The following is a 22,989-nucleotide window of genomic DNA, read 5'->3' as shown; positions in this document are numbered from 1 at the left end:
ACAGAACATTACATAGTTATTAGCTAAGCAGTAATTCATGAAACTCCATTTACAAAGGACAAATAACAACAACAGAGGACCATAAAGCCCTACGTGTACTAAAGAAAAACAAATTTTCAAATATTTCAACTGTTTTTTCTACCTCTAAACTGGTTTAACCACAACACAAGTGAGTAACACCAGGCAATACAGAAAAAGTAAACTGCGCTAAACTGTCCAGAAATCAGCTTCTATAACATATCTCACAGTTTCTAGCCATTTTGGCTAAGACTTTCCTTATAAAAAACAGACAAACAAACAAAAATGATGAAAGCAGCATTTACTTTGTTGGAAATGCAAAAAATAAAATAACAACACTGTAAGTTTCATAAAATATTTGCAACTAATTTTGTTTTTATAAATAAATAAAGTGGTGCTTATCTGTTTTTAAAGTTTTAATTATTCTTGCTGTTAAAAATCATTTAGGTATGTCAACTTTTAAGCATAAACATGTTTGGAAAACTGAACCACATTTTTAACTGCCATCTTTATGCTTTGTTCTTGGTAGAATCATCTTTGTTTCTTCTCTTAACATCCCAATTATAAACTCTGGCCATATCTGCAAGAATTGTCAAAGAAAATGCCAAAGCAATTCGAAAGATATTGTGCAGTCACACACTGAATGAAAAACAGAAATCACACACACAAAATACTAGTGTCTACAGCAAGGTGTAGTATCATCTGCCAAGCAAAGACTGGAACAAAATTCCACCAAAACCTAGTCAAGACCTCAAATCAATGATTGTTTAGCATAGCTGGTCAACTATAGTATTATATTTGACACATGTGTGCTTGACACTCCCAACAGTTTTCAAGAGAGCCCCTCATCCACAGTATTTCAAAGGTGGTTCAAAGCATACCCTGACATGCAATATTTAAATTATTACAATTTAATTATTACTAATTTTATCTCTTACCCTCTGTTTGGCTTAATTTATGCAATCTATTCAGCATCTATATCTTTTCCTTTCCACAAGTACCACCCTGCATAGGCCTTCACCTATCAGTGCTTTCTTTCCCGGCTAATGCCTTTGGTGGTGTGTCCTGAAGGTACAATATTATCTTCTAGGTATTTTATCTTTTTGTTCCCTCTGAATGAAGTCTCCACATTACCAGTCATGTGCTATCCCCTGCTCTAGGCCTCAGACAGGCCTTCACCCAACCCCTTAAAACCTGTCATGCACTACATGCTATGGAGGAGAGAGAACGTGGAGCTCCCACACTTGAAGAGCTCCCAGTCTGGCATGAAAAACAAATTTTAAGTACTATATGCAAAGTGCTCAGGAATCACAGAGGAGCAACAGAACACCCCGAGAGGACTAGAAAATGTTCAGAAATGTTCTGCTGCTTGAGCTGAAAGACAAAAGATAAGATGGAGGAACCCATGCAAATAGGGGGATATCAATCTAGGTAGGAGGAACCAAATGTGGACATATAAAGGGCATGCCTCATTTAGGGGGTGAGGAAAACCACCTGGGGTGATTTGGACCTTGGGTGCACCAGGGGAGGACCAGGGCAGGAAATCAGTCAGTGGCACATGGAATTGAGACTGGCAGGGACCACCCCCGCCCAGAGTGCCCATGTGCATAGCTGACATGTAACAAAGAAGCATTATAGCCAGAAGAATAAAAATAAGAAGTGTGACTCAGTGAATTCACAGCAGAGAGAGTGTGAAGGACTGGGAGGAGGAAAACAGAGTAGAAAACTGCCATATGACCCAGCAATTCCACTGCTGGGCATACACACTGAGGAAACCAGAATTAAAGAGACACGTGTACTCCAATGTTCATCACAGTACCGTTTACAATAGCCAGGACATGGAAGCAACCTAGATGTCCATCCTTAGAGGAATGGATAAGAAAGCTGTGGTACATATACACAATGAAATATTACTCAGCTATTAAAAAGAACTCATTTGAATCAGTTCTAATTAGGCGGATGAAACTGGAGCCTATTGTACAGAGTAAAGTAAGTCAGAGAGGAAAAAAAAAATACCAATACAGTATATTAACACATATATATGGAATTTAGAAAGATGGTAACGATGACCCTAGCAAAAGAAACACAGATGTAAAGAACAGACTTTTGGAATCTGTGGGAGAAGGTGAGGGTGGCATGATTTGAGAGAACAGCATTGTAACATGTATATTATCATATTTGAAACAGATCGCCAGTCCAGGTTCTATGCATGAGGCAGGGTGCTCAGGGCTGGTGCACTGGGATGACCCTGCAGGATGGGATGGGGAGGGAGGTAGGGGGGTCAGGCTAGGAACACATGTAAACCCACGGCTGATTCGTGTGAATGTATGGCAAAACCCACCACAATATCGCAAAGTAATTAGCCTCCAATTACAATAAATAAATAAACTACTGACCCTCGGTTCTAAAAGGCCAAAATGAGCATAACAGAGAGGTAAGAAGATTGACTCCCAGGTTTCTGTCTTGAATGACTGTGTGGGGCCAATGATTCTGACAATGAGGAGACACAGGTCAGAGGGAAAACGCCAAGAGCTGGGTTTCAACACAAGAGCTTTCCCTTTCTCTCTGCTAAAAGAAATCCTATATTACCCTTAAATACAGTCTCAGCCCTATCTTCTCAAAGACTTCTGAAATCACTCAAGCTCACATCTATTGCCCTAATTTTAAACTGCCTTGGTACTGACTACCTGAAGTTGACTGACTTCTATTTTGCTATGAAATGATCACTAGCTGTCTCACGTGTGTTTTGTCATTCTTTTTTTACACTGATCTCCTCACCAGCACATGCCCCACACAGCTTAGCACAGCTGTAGGAACACAGGAGACCCTTAACAAAGAGTTGTGGAACTCTAGTACTTAACTAGCTATAAAGACTATTTTGAGAAAATATTTGAACTAGAAATACTCATGTACTAAATTGAATTTTCTATTTCCACACTTTCACACCTCAAATTCAGATAAGTCTATCTATAAACTTATTTCAGTATTAGTTCTAAAATATGTCATTTACTACTGTTATAAAATCTGCAACTTAACATTAGTCTAAGAATAAGGACATTCTTCTCATTAAAGCAATGCACATAAGAACATAAAAAACATTTTTCTCCTTTCCCCCCTTTGCCTTTCTTTAGGAAAGGATACTGACTTCCGTGGTAGTAAACTGATCTCGAAGAAAGTCGAGGTCTTCCTCAAGAGAATCAAGATTCTTTGTGGCCGTCAATAAATTCTTTTCCAACAACGCCTGAGCTTCATCAATATCATATTCAAGCATTACGTTTGCCTGCAGAGAAAAGCATGACAATGAGCGAACACTGACTTTGTGCTTCATAGGTTAGAGCAGTGGTTGGCAAACTGAAGCCTTTGGGTCAAATCTGGCCAGCCATCTCTTGTCCTAAGTTTTTTGGAAACCCAGCTGCTCTTTATTCACTTAAGACTTTCATGCCGCAGTGGCGAGCCAAGTACTAGTTGTGGCAGAGACCATGTGGTCTGCAACACCAAAAATATTTACTCTCTGGCTTTTAACACAATATTTATTGCCCTCTGAGTTAGAGAATATATTTACATACATTATATCATTTTTTCCTCAACTCTACAGTGAAGAAAATAGGCTCTGAGAAGTCAACTTACCTATGATTTCAGAGATACTAAATAAATGGAAGAATTAGGATAGGAACCAGTATCTTTAGCTACCAAACCCTATCTTTCTACCATCTCTATCGGGACACTAAATCAACTAAAGTAGTTGTTTCTGAGCTTAAGGTAGAACTTTAAAGCTTTCAAAGACATACATATTATCTACATTTGGTCCATTAAGAGAAACAGCTAGCTTTAACTGCCCCCTTCCAACCTTCAACAGATGCCAGAGGCGAAGGCAAGGTGACCAAGTCTGGATCTAAGATCTGGAGTAACTGCTGACACTTGGGAAGGCATGCACTTTTGTAACAGGGAACCGTACCTTTCACAGCTCTGAACTATCACCTGACTTACCACCAGGCCTTTCCTGAACCACTTTCATCACATGACAAATGGAATTTAAAAATTACTCGAAGGACTGTTGTAAGAATTAATGAGACAACATGAAAGGACTTAGCACCAAGCAGCTGCTACATACTTATCAACTGAATATGCCAGTTCATTATAATTCCAAGTGAGTAAGTGAAAGCCACTCAGTCGTGTCTGACTCTTTGCAACCCCATGGACAAGGATTTCCCCAGGCCAGAATACTGGAGTGGGTAGCCCTTCCCTTCTCCAGGGGATCTTCCCGACCCAGGTCTCCCGCATTGCAGGCGGATTCTTTACCAGCTAAGCCACAAGGGAAGTCCTTGTGATAATTAGAAAGCTGCATAAATTTAGACAGGACTAAAATATTCAGTGCAAAGTAAAGGCTTCTCCAAACCCAGATTCCCAATCTCACTTCTCAATTACTGATACTTAGCACATTTTTTCCCAGAAAATGTCTACACTTTGCTTACTTGTAACAAGAGGAATTCCCTGGTGGCTCAGACAATAAAGCATCTGCCCACAATACGGGAGACCCGGGTTCGATCCCTGGGTCAGGAAGATCCCCTGGAGAAGGAAATGGTAACCCACTCCAGTACCTTTGCCTAGAAAATTCCATGGATGGAGGAGCCTGGTGGGCTACAGTCCATGGGGTCGCAGAGTTGGACACGACTGAGCAACTTCAGGGCTTCCCTGCTGGCTCAGACGGTAAAGCATCTGCCTGCAATGCGGGAGACCCGGGTTCGATTCCTAGGTCGGGAAGATCCCCTGGAGAAGGAAATGGCAATCCACTCCAGCACTCTTGCCTGGAAAATCCCATGGACGGAGTAGCCTGATAGGCTACAGTCCACAGGGTTGCAAAGAGTCAGACACGACTGAGCAACTTCACTTCACTTTTAATAAGAGGAAATAGAATACATTTTAAAACACTTCATTCGTGTCAAAAACCATCAATCATTCATTCAAGTGTATCTCCTTAGTTGATTCACTCCTCAAACTCCTCTCTACTTGACAGTCTAACAGGCATCTTAAGACTAACATGCCCAAAAGACAACTCCAAGTCATCCTGCAAACCTGTTAGTCCTTTGCATGCAATATGAGTCACATATATTTTTTCTTGTTGTCTTTTTACTTTGCTCATGTTTTCCAAGTTTTGAGGCCTGAAAAACCATCCTTATTCCAGGGCAACAATTATCTGTGACTTGGTCTACAACTCTGATGGTGTCACTATTTCATGTGAGTACATGATCCATTTGGAATCCATCTCATGTAAGGTAGGCTCCAGCCATAATTCTCAGGAGAGCACTCCCTGTTGTCCCAGTCTACTTTATGGAATCATCTTATCCCCACGTGCTGATTAAGTGTGGGCCAAGGAGAAGAGAAACCAAGGAGGATAACCCCTTAGATCTGAGCTACTGGGTGGCTAGCCGTTCCATTTATAAAACTAAAACTAATCAAGAACGGGAATTATGTTTGTAGAAATAAATGCATAAACTCTGAAATGTTACTGCTAACAGGAATCAGGAAGGAGGAACTAACAGATACAAGAAGTGAGTTTCCATGTATGATCTGCCAACCTTTCATGGTCCTAGAGTGCCTCTCGGGGATGACTATACAGGATAGCAGCAAGTGGAAATCCTCCCAATTTGCTACTTTGCATAGGAACTTGCCTGAGGTAGCAAGACCTACCTGTGTGGTCAGGCATAACTTGGTTGATCATGGGACTCAAGAGTAGTAACAGGAAAAATCATAGACAAGGTCTCTGAAATCATCACAACTGAAATGTCTGACTTTTTCAAATGGGTTCTAACCCCAAGGTTTTTATAATAATCTGTTCCCCCTTATGTTCAGAGAGATCTTTCCAGAACTCATAAACTCTGATAATGAACAAACATCTATCTGAGGTTCGACAATACCTTCTGTTACATTTAACAGATAAAGTGCTAGCTGGAGGGAAAGCCGGGTTTTGGTCCATTTTGTTTTGACCGGAAGAGACTCGAGCATGTTTCTGCAGCAATCTTTCTCATACTCCCAGTCCCCCGCAATGCTACCCCTTCATTCCGTCCATGGTCAAGTGCTCCTCTCCAATACGGCCATGCTGGGGAAAACACACTGCCTTACCAAATGTCAGCCAAGAAAGCTGTGACAATGACACTGACTTACCCCCAACCACAGACACACTTTATCGGTAGGAGGAACTGAAGCTTTGCAATACAGGTTATCTGCCAATAAGAACCTGGTCTCCAGTGAACTGGTGGACTCCTTCAAAAAAAAAAAAATAAATACATGACGGTACTGTAAACTGTCCATCTTAATACCAAGGTCATACAAGCGATTGCAGAGCTGAGCTTAAGCCATTTAAAACAGTCTCACCCCACAGACAAATCAGGTGGAGGAACTGAGGGACAGAGAGGTAAAGGAGAAGGGTAAAGAAAGGACCACTGGGGCCACAGGACTGCGCAGGGAGCGCATGCATCCTGATTCCTTCCAGCATGGGTTCAAATACCAGAGACCAAGCAATCAAGGAACACGTGTCTCTGCTGAACTATCCTGGTTTGCTCATGTTTACAAACAAAAAAGGCACTTACTTTTTTCTTCTGCATGTATTTTAGAATTTCTAAAGTCTGCTTAATTTCAGGAATCTGGCCCTTTAGCCTGTGAATAAGAAAAAGGTTACTTTAGTATCTGGCACCAAGAAACAGTCTTACTAGCTTTGTACTTTCTATTGATATGTTTTGAGGACAATATGTAAATATGAAATAGTCAATCTATTTTATATATAAGATATTAAATGAACTGTTTATTAAAATATCTAAGATAATTTAGACATAAATATTTATTAAACTATTTCAATATAACAGCAAATACTTATGGAACACCTATTGTGAACAGAGTCCTGTTCTATATGTCAAATCCTCCATTAGTTAACTTTTCTGGGCTGTGTGTGCTTAGTCACTCAGTCGTGTCCAACTCTTTGTGACCCCATGGACTGTAACCTTCCAGGCTCCTCTGCCCGTGGGGGATTCTCCAGGCAATAACAGAGTGGGTTTTCATGCCCTCCTCCAGGGGATCTTCCTGAATAAGGGACTAAACCCAGGTCTCCCGCACCGCAGGCAGATTCTTTACCAGCTGAGCCATCAGAAAGTCATATCCCCCAGAGGTGATTCAGAGTTTCTACATTTAATTAGAATTGCATTTTAAATAGATTAATTTTTTAAATAACATGCATTCAAGTATTATATTCTCAACTGGAAACCACCAACTTAACAGCAGCAAGTGCAGGGGCAGCTTCTCAGCATCCGCACTTCTCACAATGCAAAATCAACTGAATGTGAAACACACCACAGTAAGATACAGTATAATTTCATAATCCTTTTAAACTTTGGGTGATTTAACTTTTATGTTGAAAAATACTATTTTCTTTTCAAGTTAGGTAATAATTGTTACTAAAATATAAATGGATCATTGGTTTGAACCCAGGAAATTTACGAAAACAATGATAGACATGATGAGACTGATCAGACTGAACCAACTGGACATCCACACATTAAAAAAAATGAATCTAAACACAGACATACATACACATTTCACAAAACTTAAGTTGAAATGAATCACATATGTAAAGTAGGATACAAACTATAATGCTCCTAGAAGATAACACAGGAAAAAAGCTAGATGACCTTGAGTCTGGTAATGATTTTTCAGATATTAATATCAAAGACATAATCCATAAAAGAAATAATTGATGTGATAGACTTTAATGAAAAGACAAGCCACAGACTGGGATATCTGTAAAAGACACATGTGATAAAGGACTGGAATCCAATATATACAAAGAACTTTCAAAACTCAACAATAAGGAAAAATTGTATTAAAAAATGGACCAAAGGACTTAATACCCTACCAAAGAAGATACACAAACGGCAAATAAGTATATGAAAAGATGCTCCATATCATATATCATCAGTATCAGTATCAGTTCAGTCACTCAGTCGTGTCCGACTCTTTGCGACCCCATGAACCACAGCATGCCAGGCCTCCCTGTCCATCACCAGAGAAATGCAAATTTAAACAATGACATAACCACTGCACACCTATTCTGCGCTTCCCAGGTGGCGCTAGTGGTAAAGAATCTGCCTGCCAATGCAGGAGACGTGTGTTTGATCCCTGGGTCAGGACAATCTCTTGGAGGCGGGCATGGCCACCCACTCCAATACTCTTGCCTGGAGAATCCAATGGACAGAGGAACCTGGTGGGCTACACTCCATGGGATCGCAAAGAGTCGGACACAACTGAGCCACTGAGCACACACACACCTATTACAATGGCCAAAATCCAGAATACTGACAGCTCTGGATGCTGGTTATGAAGCAACGTTAATTTTCATTCATTGCTGGAGGGAATGCAACATGGTACAGTCACTTACAGGCTATGGTTTTTCCAGTGGTCATGTATGGATGCGAGAGTTGGACTGTGAAGAAAGCTGAGCGCCAAAGAATTGATTGCTTTTGAACTGTGGTGTTGGAGAAGACTCCTGAGAGTCCCTTGGACTGCAAGGAGATCCAAACAGTCCATTCTGAAGGAGATCAACCCTGAGATTTCTTTGGAAGGAATGACGCTAAAGCTGAAATTCCAGTACTTTGGTCACCTCATGTGAAGAGTTGACTCACTGGAAAAGACTCTGATGCTGGGAGGGATTGGGGGCAGGAGGAGAAGGGGACAACAGAGGATGAGATGGCTAGATGGCATCACTGACTCGATGGACGTGAGTTTGAGTGAACTCCGGGAGTTGGTGATGGACAGGGAGGCCTGGCGTGCTACGATTCATGGGGTTGCAAAGAGTCGGACACGACTGAGCGACTGAACTGAACTGAAAAAACAGTCACTTTAGAAGACAGTTTGTCAGTTTCTTACAAAACTAAACACATTCTTACCATATCTTCCCTGGTGGCTCAGATGGTAAAGCGTCTGCCTACAATGTGGGAGACCCAGGTTCGATCCCTGGGTTGGGAAGATCCTCTGGAGAAGGAAATGGCAAGCCACTCTGGTACTCTTGCCTGGAAAATCCCATGGACGGAGGAGTTTTGTAGGCTACAGTCCATGCGGTCGCAAAGAGTCGGACACGATTGAGCAACTTTACTTACCATACGATCCAGCAATCATGCTCCTTGGTATTTATCCAAAGGAGCTGGAAACTCAGATTCACACAAAAACTACACACAAATGTTTACAGCAACTTTATTCATAATTGCCCAAACTTGGAAGCAACCCAGATGCCCTTGGTAGGCAAACGGAGAAATAAGTTGTGGTCCAAATGGACAAAGGAATAATATTCACTGCTAAAAAGAAATGATCTATCAAGCTATGAAAAAACATGCAAGAAGCCTAAATGCATATGACTAAATGAAAGAAACCAACCTGAAAGGGGTACTACATACTGTAGGATTCTGGCTGTAAGACCTTCTGGAAAAGACAAAACTATGGAGACAATAAAAGCATTACTGGTTGCCAGGAGTTTAGGAAGGGGAGGGAGGGATGAATATATTGCACACAGAGAATTCTTATGGCAGTGAGACTACTCTGTATGACACTATAATGACAGATACATGTCATTGTGCATATGTTCAAACCCATCAAATGTACAACATAAGAGTGGACACTAATGTAAACTATGGACCTTAGTTAATAAGAACATATCAATATTGGTTCATCATGTGTAACAAATGTTCCACTCTGGTGAAAGGTATAGATAATGGGAAGGTTATACATGTGTAGGGGCAGGGGCTAAATAGAAAACCTCTGTACTTTATGCTCCGTTTTGCTACAAAACTAAAACTGCCTTTAAAAATAAAGCTTATTCAAAATAATTTTTAAAAACTACTAGCAACTGATTCCCAAATGAAGTCACTCTCACTGACAAGAGATAACAATATGCTGAAAACACTCAAAGCCAAACTCAGAGAATACACAATGAGACCGTTTTAGCTCTTTTGTTTTTGACGATTAGAAGCTGCCCAAGGCTTTCAAGTGTTTCACATGGAAAAATGTGCAAAACTATTCTGGGAGTCCTGTCAAATCCCAGTGTAATCTGTAACCAAATGGACTAAAAACGGACTAAAAATAAGGCTGTGGTTCTTTCAGAAGACATGCAACTAAATATTAAGAGATCAGCATGTAAATAAATTCTAAATATGATAATGAACATGTACTTACTGAATCATATAAAGGAAGTCACAGTACATGTGAACGAGGTTAGCACAGCAAACTTCTTTACAATCTGTGCTACTGACCTGGGAAATGTGTCACAGAGGCCTGCTGCTTGAAAAATAGTATCACTATCTGGCAAGACAACCCAGTGAAGAGTGGAGAAACATTTAACATTGATTTTTTTTTTTAAGCATAGCTTGAAGGCTACTGTTCTATGAACTCTTTCCGATTCAATACAGATGTCATAGATCTCTCAATTTTGCTTCTCTTTGTCTATGGTGATAATGTAAATGCGAGAAAGATATAGACGTGTTCATGCGTATAGTATCTGATAGACATGTAACATTAGTATGTTCAGATCAAATTGTTTTGGTCATACAAGTGATTTCTATGTTATATTGTTATACATGTAGATATTACACGTAATATATAGGTTATGAAGCACAGCAATCAATCAAGCAGCTGCAACTCTGGACATCTCAGGAACTAGACCACCAAGGCCACTGTGCATGTCTGAGCAATACACCCTCCCCACCCTTGTTGTTCATTCGCTAAGTCGTGTCTGATTCCCCACAACCACATGGACTGCAGCATACCAGGCTTCTCTGTACTTCACTATCTCCCAGAGTTTGCTCAAACTCATGTCCACTAAGTCAGTGATGCCATCTAACCATCTTACCCTCTATTGCCACCTTCTTCTACCCTCAATCTTTCCCAGCATCAGTGTCTTTTCCAATGAGTCGGCTCTTCGTATCAGGTGGCCAAAGGATTGGAGCTTCAGCTTCAGCATCAGTCCTTCCCATGAGTATTCAGGGTTCATTTCCTTCAGGATGGACTGGTTTGATCTTCTTGCTGTCCAAGGGACTCTTAAGAGTCTTCTACAGCATCACAATTTGAAAGCATCGATTCTTCATTGCTCAGCCATCTTTATGGACCAACTCTCACATCCATATATGACTACTAGCAAAACTACTGACATCACTGGAAAAGTGATGTCTCTGCTTTTTAATATGCTGTCTAGGTTTCTCAGTTTTTCTTCCAAGGAGCAAGTGTCTTTTATTTTGTGGTCGCAGTCACCATCCACAGTGATTTTAGAGCCTGAGAAGATAAAATCTAACACTGTTTTCACTTTTTCCCCATCTGTTTGCCATGAAGTTATAGGACCAGATGCCATGATCTTAGCTTTCTGAATGTTGAGTTGTAAGTCATTTTCATTCTCCTCTTTCACACTCATCAAGAGGCTCTTTAGTGCCTCTTCGCTTTCTGCCATTAGAGTGTTGCATCTGCATATCTGAGGTTGTTATTTCTCCAGGCAGTTTTGATTCCAGCTTGTGATTCATCCAGGCTGGCATTTCGAAGGATGTACTCTGCATAAAAGTTAAATAAGCAGGGTGACAATATACAGCCTTGATGTACTCCTTTCCCAATTTTGAACAAGTCTGTTGTTCCACATCCAGTTCTAACTGTTGTTTCTTGACCTGCATACAGGTTTCTCAGGAGACAGGATGGTCTGGTATTCCCATCTCTTTAAGAATTTTCCAGTCTGCTGTGATCCACACAGTCACAAGCTTTAGCATAGTCAATGTTGCAGAAGTAGACGTCTTTCTGAATTCCTTTGCTTTTTCTATGATCCAACAGATCCAACATGATCCAACAGGCAATTTGATCTCTGGTTCCTCCCTACCCTGCTCTGTCCCAAAAAACAGCAGCTCTCCTGAACTGTGGGTTTATAGTCCCTTTTTTACTTCTTCAAATAGTTTCATTAGTTACATGTATTCCTAAACAATATATTCTTTGCTAGTTTCTTGATACAAATGGGCTCATGTTAGTTGCATTTTTCTGGTGTTTGCTTTATAACCCAATCAAATTCCTAAGAGTTGTTCATCCATTTTCACTGCTGTGTTATATACATTTACAAATATAACACAACCTGTTCATCCATTATCCTGCTGATGGACATCTGGGTCAGTTCTAGGTCTTTGTTATTCTATGAACAATGGAAATTTCTAGGTGAGAGGAGAGACAGAAGGAACTAGATCAAGTCTTCAAAGGGAGGAGCATTTAAGGCTAAAGGGCAAATTTCTAGTTGTTTTTCCTCCCTCTAAATTGCCCTGCATGAATCACATTACCTACCCCATGACTGTAACAGGGCAGAAAAACAATACTATTGGCCAGAGGCAGGGAGAGGTCAGACTGAGGGCTGAGAAGAAAGTACTGGCCCCTAGTAGTTCTGTTCTCCCCATCGTCCTCCCAGGGGAGATGCCAGTGAAACCAGTCAAAGAGAAAGGAATGGAAAGAATCTCCCAGAGCCTGAGGCACTTGGCTGAGGAGAAGGAGCGTTTGTCTGATGGCCATGCCACAGAGTGTAAACTCTGCCCACCAGGAAGGACTTGAATTACTCACTCCCACTTCCACACATATTACTGGCCAAAGGGAACGGATATCCCTGAGGGAATATGAGCTGACAGGGGAAAAAAATGGTCATCTGATAAACTCAACTACAAAATAAATTAAAAAAAAATAAACTCAACGACCTCTACCGGATGAAACAAGTGCAGTTTAGTTCAGTTCAGTCGCTCAGTCATGTCCGACTCTTTGTGACCCCATGGACTGCAGCATGCCAAGACTCCCTGTCCATCACCAACTCCTGGAGTTTACCTAAACTCATGTCCATGGAGTCGGTGATGCCATCCAAATACTAAAAGATTATACAGTGAATATTTTTAAATACCTCAAAAAGACAAGACAGGATACTGGTAATATAAAAAAGAAATGAGTAGCTGTAAGAACCAAAAATACTAGGTATAAAAAATGTAATGGCTGAAATAAAGGACTCATGGATAGTAATCCATTTAATCACCAAAAGACAAAATTACGAAGTCAGCAGAAAAAAGGAAACAATAAACAGAAAGGGAAGGCAGAATTAGAAGAGTTAATTAACATCCACATTAACATGAATTCCAGAATGAGAAAAGGAAAAAAATTAACAGATGATCGAAAAAATTGATAATCACAAAATTTCCAGTTACAGAAATTTATAAAAGCACATAAAAATTAATGTGTTAAAGAGACCACCACATGAAAATTATGAATTAACAAGTAACTTTTCAAGCTGAAGGTAAATTTATATGACAGGGTGTAAGAAAAGATAAACAACATGTGTAAAGAAAAGGTTAATATCCACACTACACAGAGCCATCTGCTGTAAAACAATCAACCACAGAAGTAGTTTTGTTGCATGGCTGATATCACAGAGGTTAGGGAACTTTCAGGAGGAAAAATAAGATAAGAATAAAACTGGAAAAGGCTTTGAGTTGAGCACTAAGGACTACAGAAAAGCATGTGTCTCAAGGCAGGTGCCAATACCAGCTGGAGACCTGAGCCTGGGCCCCTGACTCGCACTTCAGTTGGGAGCTCACATATTAAGTGCAAGAACTAGGAACAGAGTTCAAGAGGTCCAAGGCTGATACAGATGCACAGCTCCCAAAAAGCAAACTCCTCTATGGATAAAAGCAATCCACACAGGTATCCATGGCTACAGGAACCTGAATAGAAGTCAGTTAAGAAAGAATTTAAGAAAGATAGCCTCAAAAAAGACAAATCTGTATGCAGGTCAAGAAGCAACAGTAAGAACCAGACATGCAACAATGGACTGGTTCCAAATTGGGAAAGGAGTATACAATGCTGTATACTGTCACCCTGCTTATTTAACTTATATGCAGAGTACATCATGCAAAATGCCGGACTGGATGAAGCACTAGCTGGAAGCAAGATCGCCAGGAGAAATATCAATAACCTCAAATATGCAGATGACACCACCCTTATGGAAGAAAGCAAAGAAGAACTAAAGAGCCTCTTGATGAAAGTGACACAGGAGAGTGAAAAAGTTGGCTTAAAACTCCAACATTCAAAAAACTAAGATCATGGCATCCAGTTTCTCACTTCATGGCAAATAGATGAGGAAACAATGGAAACAGTGAGACAGACTTTATTTTGGGGGGGCTCCAATATCACTGCAATGGTGACTGCAGCCATGAAATCAAAAGACACTTGTTCCTTACAAGAAAAGCTATGACCAACCTAGACAGCATATTTAAAAGCAGAGACATTACTTAACTGACAAAGGTCCGTATAGTCAAAGCTATGGTTTTTCCAGCAGTCATGTATAGATGTGAGAGTTGGACCATAAAGAAAGCTGACTGCCAAAGAATTGATGCTTTTGAACTGTGGTGTTGGTGAACTCTTGAGAGTCCCTTCAACTGCAAGATCCAACCAGTCCATCCTGAAGGAAACAACTCCTGAATATTCACTGGAAGGACTGATGCTGAAGCTGAATTCCAAAACTTTGGCCATGCGATGTGAAGAACTGACTCACTGGAAAAGATCCTGATGCTGGGAAAGATTGAAGGCAGGAGGAGAAGGGGACGGCAGAGGATGAGATGGTTGGATGGCATCACTGACTCAATGGACATGAGTTTGAGCAAGCTCTGGGAGTTGGTGACAGACAGGTGTGCTGCAGTGCATACAGTCACAAAGAGTAGGATGCAACTGAACTGAACTGAACACAAAAGAGCTGACAATCTTGAAAGTATCCAAAAAGAAAAATGAGCTTATCTAAATAGATAGGTTGAATTTAAAAAAAAAAGGAAAAAAAAAAGCATGTTGTTTACATGGAACACCCTTAAATATAAATAGTAAAAACAGTTGAAAGAAAAGGCATTGGAGAAGATATACCAAGAAAATGTTAGCCACCACTCCCGGGCATATATCTGGAGAAAGCCATGATTCGAAAGGATACATGCACCTCAATGTTCATTGCAGCACTGTTTACAACAGCCAGGACATGGAAGCAACCTAAATGTCTAGGGACAGAGGAATGGATAGAGAAGATGCAGTACACAGGTACCATGAAACATTACTCAGCCATAAAAAGGAATGACATCATGCCATTTGCAGCAACATGGAGAGACCTAGAGATTGTGATATGGAGTGAATTAAGTCAGAGAAAGACAAATATCATGTGACACTGCTTACATGGGGAATCTAAAAAAAAAGGGTACACATGTACTTATTTACAAAACAGAAACAGACTCACAGATGTAAAAAACAAACTTATGATTACTAGGGAGGAAATAAAAGGTGAGGGATAAATTCAGAAATTGGGATTGACATATACACGCTACTTTACAGAAATCACATAACTAGTGAGGACCTACTATATAGCACAGGGAACTCTGTAATGACCTATATGGGAAAAGAATCTAAAAAAGAGTGGATATATGTGTATGTACAGCTGATTCCCTTTGCTATATGGCAGAAATATAGTATTTATTATAAATCAACATACACCAACAAATTTTTAAATGTTAGCCAAAACAAAGGTGAAATAGCTCTAAGTTTCCAACAAAACTGCCTAAAACAAGAAGCATTATTTTACACGGGTTTAAAATCAGCAAGAAGACTTCATAATTCTCAAACTGCACGTATCTAAAGAAACAGAGTAAAAAGCTTTAAAAAAAAAAAAAAAGGATGGAAATTGTTTCCGGTTAAGATGGCGGCAGACTCAACATGTATGCTTCTAACTGTTCAAGTAGCCAGGGAAAATACACACTTCCTTTGCAGCCAGGCAGCAGAGAGCTGTTGAGGTGACAGGGACTACAGGGCTAATCTTGCCAGGGACAAACTGAGAGGTGAGCTGATTTCTTACAGCCACTTTTACCAAAGAGAACATAAAGGGACGTTTCTGTTTATAGCAACATGCCAGCTTATTAAGAAATAAAAAATAAATAACTGAATTAGAACATCAGCATTTTGCGACTCATCATTAATGGATTGAGGAATTAAGTATTATTGTAGGAGAGAACTAGATACTATCTGCCTCTTAATGGAGAAACCATACACAAACCTATGAAAGTGTTACCAAAACAAAAAAAGAGAGAAACAAAAGAAAAACCTGATTATGAACAAGACTACAGAGACAACTATCAATGTATACACAGAAAGGGCAATACTTGAAAGCCCACTACTGCTGTGAAATTTAGCAACATCCTTCTGAACAACCCATAGATTATAGATCTAAGTGTGAGATAAACAATAAAGCTCTGAGAATAAAAGAATGAAGAGAATACCCTCATGAACTTGGGATATTTCTTAAACAGGATACAAAAAGCACTAACCATTAAGGAAAAAAAAAAACCTGTTAAATCAAAGTACATTCAAATTAAATGGTAAGTCAAACAGAATGTCTACAGTGTATCCATTTTAAAAAAGAGGAATTCCCATCTAAACACCAACTTTTGTATCTCTGCCTAAGAGATACCCTCACACCCAGACTACCCTTCCTCCCTTTAGTCTGCTTCTAAGCTCATAACCAGCCTTCAACATTCTACACAGCTATCTGCTCCTCTTGGAAGTTTCCCCTGAAAGCCTGTGTTTCCGTGCAGTTCACCCCTTCCCCTCTGCTAACTCATCACTCTGTACCACAGCACCTTAACAGCTGTATTTTGTGTACTTCTTTTATTTACATACCTATCATGCCACTAGACTACACCCCTACTGAAAGCAGATATTGGTATTTTACCCAAAAACAGTATCTGGCACCTATTAGGTACTCCATAATATTTGATATCAGAATGCTGGCACATGTACATAGCAGGTCTCCATAAGTATTTATTACAGTGAATTGACTGCATAAGCTACTATAAAAATATAGGGGAATAAAGGACTGAAAATGAGAATACTTTTGGCCCAAGCCTATTAGTTATGAAATCTTGGGAAAGTCATAACTTCTGTGGGTCTGCCATCTCACCGGCAAAATGAAAAAATGAAGTAGACATTTAGGATGTTATGATCCTAGATGCTATGGAATAACGACTTCAATACTCATTCTCTTAGGTTTTCAAAAGCATCTTAGACTGACAACAGCAAGTGCTGGCGAGATTGAAGAACTGGAATTCCCATAAATTGCTGTAATGTAATATACAACAATACTTGCAAATAATGCAATTATAATTGCATATAATAACTGCAATAATGTAATACTGCTGTAATGTAATAATATAATGTGGCCGTATAATATGCTAGAGCCACCTAGGATTTTTGGCAGTTTCTCATAAAATTAAACATAGTTACCATACAAGTCAGTGATTCTACCTCTTGGATAATAATCCAGGAGAAATGAAAAGATATGTCCATGCAAATATTTAAAACCAAATGGGGAAACAACCCAAATGTCCATTAATAAGCAAATAGATAAAAACAGACAAAAACTGTAGTAAACCCACATATAGTAGAAAATGACTCAGCACTAAAAAGAAACTAATTTATTGATACCCACAGTACCATGGATGAAGACTCTCAAAACCACTATACTAAGTGTAAGAAGCCTGACATAAAAGAGTAGTTACTATATAGTTCCAGTCATATGATGCTCAAGAACAGACAATACTAATTTATGGTAAAAATAATCAGAACAGTGTTTGTCTCTAAGAGCGGGCATGGTTGGCCGGAAAGGGCTGAGAGGAAACTTCCTGGGTAACAGAAATGTTCCATATGTTTATCTGGGCAGTGGTTACAGAAATGGATACATTTAACAAAATTCATAAAACTAAATATTCAACACATAGACTTTTTATCTGTATGCAAATTATCTCAATCTTTCAAAAGTTTCAGCGATGTAATATTAACCTTAAAAACTTAGAAATTTTTACACTTACCTCCTTTTTTTTTGGGCAAGATTGAGTTCCATAAACTTATACTTCTGGTACTGTTCATCCAGCTTCTTCAGTACAATATCTGCAGTCTCATTCCCAGGCTGTTTCATGAAGGAATCTACATCTTCCTTTTAATATCAAAAAGAATACATTAAGAATTTTACAATTTATACCTCAGATTTTTGACGGCTTTAGCTTTTTCAAAACATAAAAGGAGCTTGGGGGCGAGGGGGCGGGGAGAGCTTGTGTTTCTTTTTCTCTGAAGACTTGTTTTTAACTTTTTTAGTTATAAAAAGTTAGAGACCATTTCAGACAGTGCACATACATACGTTATATAGTCAATTTATTCTTCTCCCACCTTCCTATTTACACATAGGGAAAGATGACCTTGCTGCATTATATATATGCCATGCAGCACTCACAGTAAATACAAAAATTACCAACAAACGTCATTTAGTCATGTGCCTTAGCCACAAAATAATTCAAAATTATCCATTTTATTACTTACAATTTTAATTCTACAAGCTCTGCCATAAAAATCATGCTGAATATGGTCATTAGGTTCCCAAGAGAAGCCACAAATACTTCCTTAAGTTATCAACTGATCGAAATAAAGTAAGCCAAAGTGTTAAAGTGTTAGTTGCTCAGTCAGGTCTGACTCTTTGTGATCCCATGGACTGTAGCCTGCCAGACTCCTCTGTCCATGGAATTCTCCAGGCCAGAATACTGGAGTGCGTTGCCATTCCCTTCTCCAGGGAATCTTCCCGCCCCAGGGATCAAACCCAGGTCTCCCGCATTGCAAGCAGACTCTTTTACCATCTGAGCCACCAGGAAAGCCCAAGCCTAAAAGGCAAAACAATCTTTCCTAACAGGAATAAATAAGCAAAAGAAAAGCAATAAAACTGAACAGCATTTTTAATGTATACTACACATGCTTGTCCCTGAAGAAAAGCTAGTTAAATAGATAACGATCAGGAACTAAGTGAAACTCTATGGAAACAAAGGAGATTCTGTAAGAACCTTTCAGTAGTTTAAACAACTTTAGTCCTTCAATACAGGAAACTTTAATTTAGACTTCTGCTGCTGTAGTTCATTCTCCTTGCTTGTGTCTAAGCTTCTAATAACATGTACTGGAAACTTATTTATTTTCCAGTAACAATCCTTCTAGGAAGATGCTATCTCCGTTTTATTTCCAAATTATCTTACAGTTTCTGGGATCTCTGCTTATCTGGGATAAGCATTACTCTTATCCATGCTTACTAGCTAGGTTTCCCTGATGCCTCAGCAGGAAAAGAATTGGTCTGCAACACAGGAGACACAGGAGATAAGGGTTCAATCCCTGGGTGGGGGAGATTCCCTGGAGGAAGGCACGGCAACCCACTCTAGTCTTCTTGCCAGGAAAATCCCGTGGACAGAGGAGGCTGGCAGGCTACAGTCCATGGGATCGCAGAGTTGGACACCACAAGTGACAACAGGTGAGCACGTGCTTACCACCTTGAAAGGAGTATTTTAGCCAAAACCAAGCAACAAGAAAAAGGAAGAGAAACACAGCAAAGGAGTGAACTATGAAGCCATCAAGTTAGACACTGTAAAAAAAGAAAACTGAAAAAGCCTGAGGCAACAGCTGAGTTCTGCATGGCGATCAAGTGCAAGGAGATAGCATTTTGGAGATAGCATCTTCCTAGAAGGATTGTTATAGGAAAAGAAATGTTTCTGGCACATGTTATTAGAAGCTTAGACACGAGCAAGGAGAAGGAACTACAGCAGCAAAAGTCTGTGGTTAAGACCCAGGAGCTGCATGGCTTGAATGCTGGCTGCATCACGTACTAGCTGTGTGGACCGTGAGGCAGTTGTTTAATTCTTGTCTTGGCCTCAATTTCCTCATCTGTAAAAGAAAAAAGTGCCTCTTCCCCACAGAGGATTAAATGAGTTACCACATGTCAAAGACTCAGAAGAGGACACAGAAGCTAGTAAGTGTTCAACAAACATTAGATATGGCTAAGGGAACAGATGGAAGCACCAAGAATTCTACCCCGGGGTGGTGGTCAGAAAAAACTACAGAGGTCATATCTGAACTAGATGTTGAGAGATGGTGCAGCCAAACAATGGACAAGGGGGGAAAAGATCAATTAAAGCAGAGAAAGAAAAAAATTACTGTACCAACTGGAATGGGGAAAAGGCAATCTGACTTCTAACCACTATGGTACATTGCCTTATTACCGAAATGAATATGTATTAAGTATCTACTTGCAATACTGAAAGCACATTCTCTGTTTCTCAGAAGAAATCTGTAAGTAACGTTATCCTTATTTCAGTTAAGAAACAGAGGGGCTCAAAGTTGTAAAACAATATGCTCAAGATAAGCAGCAACTGGGAAGCAGAGGCAGGATTCAAACTCTAGTCTCGAAACCAATGTTCTTTCTAAAATACCATGCTATTTCCCATTAGTTGGGGAACATAAAAATATTTATATAAATTTGGATTGTTTATATAATGTATTGATGGAAATTTTAAAGATCTAGAAAAAGCAACTCATAACATTTTAGAGAAAATGCATTTTAAGATAACACTTTATATAGCCCCTTGATAAACTTCATCTTCCTGAATTAGATTTCTGAAGCCATCATTTGTTAAGCACCATGAATGCAGGATTTTAAGGCACTATGGAAATTCAATCTGACATTTAATTATGAGTTTATACTGTGTGTCAGGCACTGTGCTAGGATCAGGGGGCAAGATAATGACCTCACTTTCCTCCCAACAGCAGAGCATGGCATGGAAGTAGAGGTCTGGAGCCCACAGACTGACCAAGTTTAAAGCTTGGATAACTCACTCACACATTGTGTGACTTGGGGCAAATTACTCAAGGGCTCTGGGGCTCAGTCTGAACATGTACAAAATGAGAATAACAGTATTTGCCTCTTACTGAGTTGTGTAAAAGCATTAGAATGTGCCTGGTACTCAACAAATTTTGTCTCTTGTTGATGATTAAGTGGGAGATGAGTGGAAGGAAATACATGGCACACTTCAAGGACAAAAATAAAATAAAATAGGACAAAACTGAGTCAGCCAATGCAAATATTCATACAGTGCATATAAAAGTGGTCTAAATAAAAGACAAGGGTCTTCTGAACGGTGGACGATTTCATCAACAAAAAGCCAATCCAGGTTCGATGCATAAGACAGGGTGCTCAGGGCTGGTGCACTGGGACGACCCTGAGAGATGGGATGGGGAGGGAGGTGGGAGGGTGATTCACGATGGGGAACATATGTACACCACTGGCTGATTCATGTCAATGTATGGCAAAAACCAGTACAATATTGTAAAGTAATTAGCCTCCAATTAAAATAAATAAATTCTTTTTAAAGGCAGAGATTAAGACAATATCGGGACAAAGCAAAAGGTGGAGAAATTTCCATTAAGGTTTTATAGTAGTTCAGCCAGAACTGAGTGGAGAAAGATGGGTGATACTGGCCTGGAACACCCATCAGGTTTTCTCAACACTCAACTAGTTCTCAAACACTATTTCGAGTACAGCCTTATGGAGAGACAGGATTGAAAGCCTCTACGTGCTTCTCTGTTTGGCCTTGGTTTAGTCTCCCCGTTCAATGAACCCTCCAATACGGCACTGCCGGCTTCCTCTGTGAACTGCACCCTATGGACTCTCTACGTTGTTAGAACCGTGTACCTCAAAGTGATTACAAGTGGCTTCACTAGAAGGAAATGGCAACCCACTCCAGTATTCCTGCCTGGAAAATCCCATGGACTGAGGAGCCTGGTAGGCTACAGTCCATGGGGTCACAGAGTTGGACACGACTCTGCAATTTCACTGTCTAATGAGCGCCCGCAGCCAGCGGGCTAAGGCCTCCATGGCCTAGCGGGTTTCACATGGCCTTCGAGAGCTTTCCCGGCCGACGCCCCCATCATGGGGTCTTCTTCGGAAGCCACAGGCCGCCGCAGCCCTTCTACACCCGAGATGTCATTTCCGAGCTTCACACCTGAGCCCCAGCTCCGTTACCCCGTCCCCCTCGGTCTCCCCAGAATCCAGGCTGAGGGTCCAGCTTCTCACCGCCTCCCGTCTTCTCGGAAGCGGGGTCGGAACCGCAGGCCACGGAGGGCGGGGGAAGGCGGTCCCTCAAAGCGGCCCGCCTCCGCCCCCAAGTCCTCCGGCCCCGCGCCCGCTTAGCGCCTGTGACCTGCTCGGACGGCAGGCCCCCTCCCAGGCAGGTCCCGCCCCAGTTTAGTCCGTCCAGGCCGGAGCGCCCCCTCCCAGGTAATTGGGCCCAACGCCTCTCTCCCCAACAACCAAGTCCCCGGTGAGGGGCCAGGAAGAAAGGGTACAACAGCGTAGCATCAAACACCCGCTGGCCACTCACCACAAAAACCGCTTCAGGAATCCCCAGGTGGAGTCGCCTCCCGTTCCCCGCAGCCACTTCTCCTACACCACAACCGTCCTTAGAGGCCGCCATTTTGGAGAAGCGAGCGCGCGACTAACGTGCCTCGCGAGCGGCCTGTAGCCGGGGGCCTGTGATTGGCTCGGGTCACAGTCGCGGGCCCGCCCCCCCGCCTGGGAGTCTGTGCGTTCGTTGGCTTACAGGAAATACCCCCCGCCCCGTCCCCCGCTCGGCAGAGTCGCTCGATCTGTGGACTCGAATTGGCTGCGCGGGTGAGTGACAGGAGTGGAAGGGCCGCGGAGGCGAGGCTGGCTCTGCGGGAAGGACCAATACCGAGTCCTGGGAAAAGGGATTCCGGGGGTTTTGTGGGTGGGGCGGCGGGCTGGAGGATGCGGACAATCCCGGAGGAAGCCGGAATAGACTCCACTGCCAGCCCGGAACAGGCCTCTCCAGAAGAACCATCGGAGCTACCCGATCCCTTCTCGAATTCAAGCAGACTCGAGACCTAGACGCCACCACGGGACTTGGGCCTCGGTGACATTCTGGGCCCACGATCCTCGCGAGCTTTTTGGCTCCTGAAGGGTGCTTGTTTTGAGCCTGCTTCCGAGGGGACCTAGTGGCCTGATTCCAATAAATACCCCGCCCGTTGCATCACAAT

General features: G+C 41.2%; 1 protein-coding gene across 1 annotated transcript; it reads right to left on the bottom strand.

Moving 5' to 3' along the window:
* Window positions 1-304: 304 nt before the first annotated feature.
* VBP1 (VHL binding protein 1) lies at window positions 305-22,652 on the bottom strand. Its single transcript, XM_070291938.1, has 6 exons — window positions 22,314-22,652; window positions 17,940-18,064; window positions 6,606-6,672; window positions 6,181-6,279; window positions 3,160-3,298; window positions 305-598 (listed from the first exon to the last, which is right to left on the bottom strand). The coding sequence occupies exons 1-6, from the start codon at window positions 22,404-22,406 to the stop codon at window positions 528-530; spliced, it is 594 nt and encodes a 197-aa protein (XP_070148039.1). The 5' UTR covers window positions 22,407-22,652; the 3' UTR covers window positions 305-527.
* Window positions 22,653-22,989: the final 337 nt, after the last annotated feature.

This window comes from Ovis canadensis, chromosome X (assembly GCF_042477335.2).
Source record: "Ovis canadensis isolate MfBH-ARS-UI-01 breed Bighorn chromosome X, ARS-UI_OviCan_v2, whole genome shotgun sequence".
Lineage (NCBI taxonomy): Eukaryota > Metazoa > Chordata > Mammalia > Artiodactyla > Bovidae > Ovis > Ovis canadensis.
The sequence above is the reverse complement of the archived record's forward strand: the minus strand, read 5'-3'. Positions and strand labels throughout refer to the sequence as shown.

Excerpts from the sequence above, each read along its gene's own strand:
- VBP1 (XM_070291938.1), bottom strand. The coding sequence starts at position 22,406 with ATGGCGGCCTCTAAGGACGGTTGTGGTGTAGGAGAAGTGGCTGCGGGG. Across the intron at positions 6,673-17,939 it reads CTTGCCCAAAAAAAAAGGAG|GCTAAAGGGCCAGATTCCTG; the intron begins GTAAGTGTAAAA and ends TCTTATTCACAG. Across the intron at positions 6,280-6,605 it reads AATACATGCAGAAGAAAAAA|GAGTCCACCAGTTCACTGGA; the intron begins GTAAGTGCCTTT and ends TTTTTTTTGAAG.